This window comes from Astyanax mexicanus, chromosome 10 (assembly GCF_023375975.1).
Source record: "Astyanax mexicanus isolate ESR-SI-001 chromosome 10, AstMex3_surface, whole genome shotgun sequence".
NCBI classification, from domain to species: domain Eukaryota; kingdom Metazoa; phylum Chordata; class Actinopteri; order Characiformes; family Acestrorhamphidae; genus Astyanax; species Astyanax mexicanus.
The window spans coordinates 38,736,391-38,746,279 of NC_064417.1; the positions used below are offsets into that span (position 1 = coordinate 38,736,391).

A 9,889-nucleotide genomic window follows, 5' to 3' on the forward strand; every position below is an offset into this window, starting at 1 on the left:
TTGGTTTGTTTCAAAGGGCAGACATGTATTAATAATACAGGACGCTGTCACACGTTACAAAAATGTGCTTTCATGCTGAAATATTTTATTTAAAAAAATTACTTAACACCTTCCTCAGTGTAAATAAATGCGCTAGGCGCTGGCTGCTATGCCAGGAGGCAGGTTATGCGGAATCTATGTATATACGTCTATAACATTATCAGTACAATGATGGCGGCGCCCGGAGATTTACCTGCGCTACGAGATGTAAACAGTGGTTTTTAATAAACTTCTTCTGCAATTTTAAAGTTAATTAATGGTGTTTTAAATGTCAGAGCTCTCCGGATTCTACCACTGAGGTGTGGAGCTACCTTGAACCTGGATAAGGATGTAAAAAGCGATTTACTGGGGCAAAATATGTCCCAAAGCGGCCGTTGTAAAAAGTGCTGGGCAAAAAGCACAAAATGACTGGATTTCAGAAAGCTGCGGGAGGACGGAGCTAAGCTATTCGACAAAGGTAAGAACTCTTTATCATGTTTTACTACAACAAAGGTCAATTTTACACTGGAGTTCTAATTTAATTAAAAAGTTGGCATTAAGATCATGATTTCCAAACTTATTTAGTGGAATGGGTTAGAACTTTTATCAGGATGTATGGGGTCTGATTGATCTGATTGAGTGTCTCAAGTTTTCAGTACATCGCAGGTGCTGTGCACTGGAGTTGCAGTCATCTGAAGGGGCTGAGGAATGTCTTTCCCCTGATTGCATTTTGGAGTGACTTGCTGAGTTAAGTGCTCGCTCATCAGCCCCTCGATGAAAGACTGGCTTTTTTTTGGACTAGAAAAAGTCAAAAAGCTTAATTTCCCCAATCTGAAATGTCAAGTGTTGTAACAGGCTTTGTGCTTTCTGTGATCCCCCTAATTATGACACTGAACAGTGCTGTTTCTTGGCCACAAGAAAATTTGGCATTGCAATTACCTACACTTGCATGGCTAAGCCTTTCTTTAGGATGTGCCTTTTTTTTCAAAGCTTGCTTCTTTTTTTACTCTTGTTAACCTGCACATGGAGCATCTACCAACTCCAGAAGACTCTTTTCTCATTTAAGAGAAGTTTTTTCTTTTGCAGCAATAAATCTAGAAGAAGGAGAAATACATCCAAAATAGAAAGACAGTTAAGGAGAAAGGGTGCAGATGTAAACCTTTAGTGAACTGTATTGAACCGCCATTCCTTTTGCTAAGAGAAGGGTCTTGGTAATAAGGAGTCTCTTAAGACACACTGGGCAACCAGTGCCTAGCCATTGTCTAAACAAAAGCTGTTTGATTAGTCATTCAAGGACAAATGATTTTAAATCTAAGTCTTCTTACAAAGCCTCTACTCTGTCTTATCAATTGCTTCTGCTGTCATGGCACAGCAGAGGCAGTGGAATCTGCCCGGGAACCTATTATCTCTAGCAGAGGTTTATAACTTTGACCTGAGTTGGAGTGCAAAGCCTGCGAGCGTATTTATGACTCACTGCTGGTATTTCCGCATCTTGCCTCTACTATTTTAAAGATGACTGTCTAATAAATCAGATGTGTCACTTTTCTATTTCTGTTTTTTGACTGTCCAGCCAATTGACCGTTACTTTGCCATATTAATCTACAAAGCAGACTTTTTTTTCTCCAATACATTAGTTGACTTAGTTGACTTTATTCCTGCCTAAAGCACTTAAATGCAAACATCACAACTTCCTGTATCTCCCCATTTCTTCTATGCAGTTGTTTTTATGCATTTTTAATATGATATGTAATCTGCAAATATTTTAAATTACACTTTCTAATAAATAGATTTAAATAGATAATAAATTAAATGTCTTGAATGCAGATGATCTTATAGCTGGATGAATGCCATGTCCTGTATATTACTGTATGTAATAAAGAAGGGTGAAAAGTGTGGAGAATAAAACTGTCGAGTTCTGTCAGTAAAACAAGCTTTTACCTGTGTGTGTGTGTGTGTGTGTGTGTGTGTGTGTGTGTGTGTGTGTTTGTGTATTACTGATGTCAAAGGAATGCAGTAAATTTAAATAACACTTTTTTCACAGAAAAAATTTGCATTGTGAATCGTGCTGCTTGCCATCATCAGCTGGAGTCACAATTAGCCTTTTTAACGCAAGGAGGAGGGGTCAAGTTCCGGGCGAGGTGATGGGTAAACCTATTTCTGGTTTGGAGCAGCGCTACACCAGTCTTTAAAGAAAAGCAAGGAACCACACAAGTTCGCTAAACCATTTAAATTTCCCCAAATATATTTACTAGTTATTATTATATGAGGCTCGGTTGAGTTTTATATACTCCACCAACACATGCCGTCACAGATGTTTCCTAGTGCCACACATGCATGGGCGTGGTAGTGGGAGGAAAAGTGGACCTGACTACCCAGGGCCCAAGTAGGGAAAGGGGCCCGTGAAAATCCTGATTAATAATAATAAATAACTAATATAACTAATAATAAATAAGATTTTTTTTGCATGAATAAGCACCCCATAATACACAAAAATAATTAAGCCGTTGTTGTCTGTCTAACAAAAGTTACATCTGGAAGTTGTTTTACACATTGTAACTAAATTTCTAAATGAATGAACCAATACAAAGGCTACACACTGAATAAATTCCTTTATCCTTCTCCATATATAAATTGCACCAATTATCCACTTCAGTTTTATTGCACAATGTGTTCCTGTCACAATTTTTTTCTTTTTGGGGAAAGTCCTTGCCTGCCCTCTGCTGCTGTATACTGTAACTACATCATTCACAAAATAATGACACGAGTGAAAAAGGGGCAATCATAAAGTTTATTTTAGAATGTATGTAACATTAACTGTGTCCTGGTGAGTGCAAATATTTAATTCAGTAAGCCAGACTTTTTTTGGAACATGGGTGGCTGATTCTGTTTATATTCAGTATGGCAATTCATTTTTAAACATTTTATTTTTTAAAAACTGAAGTATAAATATGTTTAAACAATGATTATATATAATGATTAAAATAAGTAAAATTTAGATGCACAAATAAAATAATCTAAACGCACGCATGGATCAGAAAAATAAATACAGGACGAAATATAGAAGCTTAAAATTACGTTTTGTTTTGTCTTGTACATTTTGGTTTCTTTTAAAACTTTAGCAATTATAAATAGGTTTATATGTATAAATTTTTTTTGTCAGTTTATACAGTCTGAACTACAGTCAGAGTGAATGATGCACTGAGAGATGGGCATGTAAATGAGTGGTTAACATGACGTAGCCTTTTTTTGGTCCAGTGTGTCAAATATATGTAAATTATAGAAGAATATATCAAAAACTGTGATGATATTGTTCAGAAAGTGCTGTTTTAAATGAACTTACAGAGAATTCATGAGAATTAATGTTTAATTTTTTCACAGTTTTCAGTCAAACTGGAAAAAGCTCATATGGCGTGACTGTTTCAATCACATTTCACAAAGTTAAAATAATAACTTTAAATAAAAACAAGCAAATTAATTTATTTTCTCATAAGTCAATCATATGTTAATAACAAAGATGTCTACTTGTAAATCTGCTTGGCTAAAAGTTTGGGCATAATATTTTGAAGCCACCATTAACTAAAACATTTTGTCTCAAAATGTATGTTTTATGGTGTGACTCCATACTCCTTTTTTTAAATGGGCCATTGCGTCGAGAACTTTGAGGGGTGGGTGTTATTCTTCGGAGAAAGAACATCTCAGAAAGCCACTGAAAGTTACAGGGTGTGTTATCGCTCTTTATTCTTTCAGAAAAATCAAGTATATCTAGCACTCCTGCGCCAGTCCTATTTTGCACTGTCATATGGTTTGACACATTGTTACACAAAAATGCCCACATGAAATTACTTTTCAGTCAATATTACCTTTAAATCTATATTGTCATATTGTAGATAACATGGTTCTATGATGTTAGTATAAAGTCACATTGCTTAAAGTCATGCTAAGTACTTGAAACATCATACGGTGTGACAAAACGTCTTGGTGTGACAGGGTTTTTTATTTTGTTTCACTATATGATATGAACTGCATTTAAATACATAAATAATGCTCTTAGAGAGTCAAGAGGCTTTTATTGTCATTACAACTGAGTACAGGAACACAGTAGATATAACATATGTTATAGCTAATATCTAGGTTTCTTAAATATTTCATTCGTTTAATACATTTTATAGTATATTATTTACAAATACAATATTTAAAGAGCAACACTCACTCATTCATGCAGATTCCCTCACTTACTCCTGAACGCAAAAGGAAAAGTTCAATCTGACCCAGTTGCAGTTCACTGTAGCACACCTGAACATCCAGCTTCAGCACAAAACCAGAAGAGGCATGTATTATAAACACATGCTTCTTCTGTTTGTTTCTTTAAGTAGAAGCCAAACGTGTCACGATGTTTAGCGGCACATTGTTATTAACAATACATCCACAGCTTTCTGATCGATGATTGTTTTGCTCATTCTTATTTTAAAAAGAAATGATGCACTAAATATAAAAAAGTTGAATGATTTAATAAAGATTATTAGAATTACTGTAACTAATTTTCAACAGATGTAAGCTAGCTCTCCGCTAACCTTAATTCTCTTCCCAGTAACTTGCAATTAGTGTTAGTATGTGCTTTCCCACTGGCATTAAACTTTAATACCTACAGCAAATTTACAGTAAATTTAAGAGAGTTTAAGACCATAACTAGAAAAGTGCAATTCCTGAAGGAAACGCAGGATGGTTATGCAGCTAAAACGGCTCCCACTGTTCACTATGGTCGGTGTCTGTGGTGGTTGCTATGATGTTGCTAAGTAGTTGCTTGGTGGTTGCTAAGGCGTTGCTAAGGTATCCATGGTGGTTGCTATGGTGTTGCTTAGCAGTTGCAAGGTGGTTTCTAAGGAGTTGCTAAGGTGTTGCTATGGTGTTTGTGGTGGTTGCTTTGATGTCACTAAGCAGTTGCTAAGGCGTTGCTATGGTATCCATGGTGGTTGGTATGATGTTGGTAAGCAGTTGCTATGTGTTTTTTTTTTATAATTATTATTGTATGTATTATTTATTTTCATTTACACTTTTGTGCAATGACAGGGAGTCCAGATTGTTTAATGCACAAAAAAACTGTGAAAAACACGAGAAATAATGAAAAGGTGTAAGTCAGCGCATGCGCAGTGCCTTTAGGAAGCACGTATCTATGGGGAGCATAACTCGACAGAACACCGGCTGATAACGCCAGCTACAATAGACAGCGTATATACATGTTTATGGGCTTTACAGGCAGCCGCAGGAGCCGAGAGACAGCTTGATGACGTCAGAGCTTACTCCCCATTGGCTACTGTCCCCCTGCCACACACACACCGTGTCGCTGTTTCTGTTCATTCTAAAATATAAACATATAATATAAATCTCTCTTCAACTAAATGAATGCACATTATAATGATACAGTGATAATCTTTGTTATTCGTCATTTTATTACTGTAAAGCACAAAAAATCCTTTTGTATTTCATTTCCTTAACCCTTTCTCTCTAAATTCTCTCAAACTGTTGCTTTGTTGTTATAAAAGAGGAAAATGCAAACCTAAATTGATATATATTTATATTAATAAATACTACCATTAAAATATTAAGAAGACCAGGTAGGGTTAAAAAATGAATATTGTTGTTTGTTGTTTGTTTGTTTGTTAAAATAAAATTCTCTCATATAAATAATAAAACATTACATCACTAATTTCCTCCTAATAGTAACCTAGCTGTTATTTTAGCTCAGATCTATGCAGTTGAATGCTGTAATATCAGCGCAATTTCTACTTTTATTCCTTTTATAAGAGCCACACCGCGAGATCTGCTGTAGCTGGAGACTGTCCGATTTGACTCCACTCCACCTCCACCCCCCAACAGCGCCCGGCTGCTCTCGCTGACTAGCAAGGTGAGGCGCTGCTGTATCTCCAACACGCCTGGTGTGTGCTGCTAGGCGAAAGAGTAGTGCGCATGCGCAGACGTACGTAGCTACGTCGCTACATGATACGTAGCACGTGACAACCATAGACATCACGTCGGCGATAGGCGTTCCACCTATGACGTCATCACCAGCCTAGTCTATATAAACGTACGCAGCGTTTACAGTCATACAACACAGCAACATGGACAGATTGTTTAGTTGGGACAGTACTGCGGCGGCGGGAAACGCTGTGATCAGTGAGTGCATGCTCCAAGAAGCGGTTAAGGAGGAAGGCGAGGCTCTCAAGTATTCTGAAGTAACTCGGCTGCGTCTGGAATTCAAAAATATTTTCAAGATAGAGCACTTATGGGAGTTCACCTCTCTAGTAAAGCTTCAGATGACTAATAACTGCATAGAGAAGATTGAGGGATTAGAGATTCTAACAAACCTGGAGTGCCTTGATTTGTCTTACAACAAAATCAAAGTGATTGAGGGACTAGATACACTTGTGAAGCTTAAACAGCTGAATTTATCCATGAACAACATTTCTGTCATAGAAAATATGGATACACTGGAACATTTACAACACCTCTCTCTTGCTCATACCAGAATCTCCCAGCTTGATAATACTGTGGAGTACCTCAGAAGATTTAAGAACCTGCGCTCGCTTCGCCTGGCCGGGAATCCCATATCCAGAAAGACAAACTACACGCTCTATATAGTTGCGCACCTCCCAGACTTGCTGTACCTGGACTTTATGATTGTGGACAAGCAAACTCGAGAGAGAGCTTTAGACGAGATTACTGTGACAGGATCACTGGGTGAATTAGAGGAGGATACAGAAATTAAGGCTCAGACAATTGCTAAGCAGGAGCTTCAGCTGCATAGGGATGCATTTGTGGAGGACTTGAATGGGCCACATCCATTTGGCAGTATGACTGTTGATGATGGTGATGAAGTGCCTGAAACAATGGAGTCATATGAACTCAAAATGAGCGAATTATGCATGCAGCTCTTTAATGAAGGTTTAACCCAGCATGCTCAGAGAAACAATGAGGTGGACTCTTTCTTCACCTGCTATAGAGAAGCTGTGTCTGACAATCAGCAGAAATCAAATCAGATAGTCACTGACTTTGAGGAGTTTAGGAGGCAGGCGGAGGCAGAGATGCAGGAGTTAACTGACTCAGAGCTGGTGAAGATCCAAAGAGATATTGTACGTGATAACATGTACCAAGTAAAAAGGAAACTCATGATGCTGGAGATGCAGCTTTCGGATAATCTAGAGGACATCAGCAACGAATTTGAAAGGAAAATCTCAGATCTGGTTGAGGGCTTCATTGAATATGCGCAAGAGATATTTGACCAGTGCAGAAAGTTGGCCATGCACGGGGAAAAGAACAACCACCTACTGAAGATAGAGGAAAGGAAAAATGAGCTCATCAACCGTATCAATAGCTGGAAGACTGCACTGATTGAGAAAATTGAGGATGAGCAGCTGAAGCGGAAGTACAAGTTCATCTCAGAGATCGGTCACTATATTTAGTTAATATTGAGCAAAACCAAATGAAATAGATTATCGATGGCTGTTAATAGCTGTTAAAATACAATTAGAATCAGCTAAGGAACAGCCAAAAAAAAAATAAAAAAAAAATAGAACAGGCAAAATAACAAGAGCAGAGACCTGGGGGGGATTAGTTAGTGGGGAATGTTTTAGCTAACATTAGCTAGGTAAGTTAATGTTAACTATTTTATTTTAATGGGGAATGTTTTAGCTAACATTAGCTAAGTAAGATAATGCTAATTACTTTATTTAAGAATATTTAAGGTGTAAATATGTGAAATAGGTGTGTAAAACACATGTCATTGTATGAAATATGTATGATTGTGTGAAGTACGTCTAAGTGTATAAAAAAGGTGTATATATGTGAAATAGAAGTGTGTGTGTGTCTGTGTGCAGGGGCGGATCTAGAAAAATATTTATGGGGTGGCAGTAGTGGGGCAGGAATTTGAGTGGTGGCAACATATGGCAGACGTATATATAAGGCAAATATATAGGGGAACGGGATGCCATTTACAAACTCGTGCAGACAAACTTCTCATGCAATCTGTGTCGTGCAGTTGAGGTTTCATGTTTATATTAATTTTTTTATTTATATTAATATTAAAATTGAACACAGGGTGCACGAATTCTGCAAAATGACTGTTAGTGACCTAAAAATAGTGAGCTTTTATAAGGACGTGGACCAGACATATTTCATCAGTAAATCCATTCCTTCATATGCAGTATGCAAAACAATACATCAACACTGGATTTAATGTAGCAATTTAACACTCAGAAAATTCACTTGTTTCTAAATTGTTCTTTTTCATTTTATGACACTCTGAAACAAATTATTGAAATAAATATTAAGAAATATTAGTCCTAAGAGGTCTACACAATTAATAATATTTAATTAATGCCTCTTTCTTTTGATCAGTCCAGTCCTGATCAATTCAGTTAATTACAGTCCTCTCCACATTTCTTCAACCATCTCTTCTACCCCCTCTAAATAATAAATTACAACACAATATTGAGATTTAAGCAAATTCTAACAAACTCTAACCCTGAACAATTAAAGTAAATTAATTTCGCAACATTCACAACTCACCTATACAAAATATTTACTTTTGCCACATTCTCTGTCTCTTAATACTTTTCACAAACTTGCTTAAACAAGTTGCTGTGTAGTTGCTCAAAACATATACAATTATTGTGAAAAAAATTAAGAATAAAACATTTGGATTTGCCTTGAATCCATCTATTTACTCAGGACATGTGGTCTTACTGTGAACTACAAATGAACATAAGTCAATATTAACACTGTTCTGCATATGCTAGAGCTTCCTCTGCTTTAAAGACACTTAATAAGGTAAATGGTGGTATGATGTGTCTAATACACTGCTGAATATTCATAATAATTGATTTCTGATATGTAGGGGGCTAAGGTAAACTCAATAAAGGTTTGTTAATTAGCTGATCAGTTGGATCCTGTGGAAAACACACGTTTAGGGCAGTAATTAGGGTTAAGAAACTGCTTTACACTAACAACATAAAGTACTGTACCAAATTCTGGCTTCTAGCTAACAGGTTAGCTAAATGGATTTTCATTCATTGTAGCTTACAGTAAATCATGCAATTCTAAATTAATGAACACAATTTGAAAATGAAATAGTTATTGGCCGATCAGGGGAATCAGGACAAGCTAAACATTATATACATAGTTTCTTCTCAAACATTGATGACTTATTTATCTAATTCTAAAGCCAATTTAACTATCACAAGGTACAGTTTATTAGTCAGAGTGTGTTTTTTTGTTTGTTTTGATTCGTGTCTTTTTAACCATCTGATCAGCTCCAGAAACAATCTCACATTTTACATGGTTATTTACTTTTCTTCTACAGATGAGAGACCAGTCCTCAGTATCTTTAGGCAGCTTATGTAGCCTTAAATCAACAGTGGGTTCAGGATACATCCAAGGTGGAACTATAGCTATAGGCACTGAAGCACATACAGTCACATCCCTGAAACCCAAATCCGTAACTTCTCCAGTACTACAACACCCAAAACTCTTAGGCGGACCAAGTATCAGAGCAATCATGTACAATGAATACTACAGAATGATTTCCCATTTGACCCTGAATGTTCATTCAGTATACGGCCGAAGTTTGCTGGTGCCAAAAATAGTCCCTGGCTGATAGAGATCTGAATTATGAGATAGTTTAAGAGTCGTAATGAGAAAAATGCTAACTTTAAGCTAACGCTACAGCGGAGTGAACTGACCTCCCCGACTCTTAAACTATCTCATAATTCAGAGGATCCAGTGATATTCAGAAGGTAAATGAAGAATAAAACGTACCGAGGTCTGAACAGATTTATTTACCACAGAATGTGACAGAGGCGGGTTTTTGAAAACCCTA

At 36.8% G+C, this 9,889-nt stretch overlaps 1 protein-coding gene across 1 annotated transcript; it reads left to right on the forward strand.

The window, feature by feature from the left end:
• The first annotated feature begins 6,115 nt into the window (after nt 1-6,115).
• Nucleotides 6,116-7,586, forward strand: LOC103038351 (dynein regulatory complex subunit 3). Its single transcript, XM_015605093.3, has one exon. It carries the CDS (start codon nt 6,135-6,137, stop codon nt 7,473-7,475), a length of 1,341 nt encoding a protein of 446 aa, XP_015460579.3. The 5' UTR covers nt 6,116-6,134; the 3' UTR covers nt 7,476-7,586.
• Nucleotides 7,587-9,889: the final 2,303 nt, after the last annotated feature.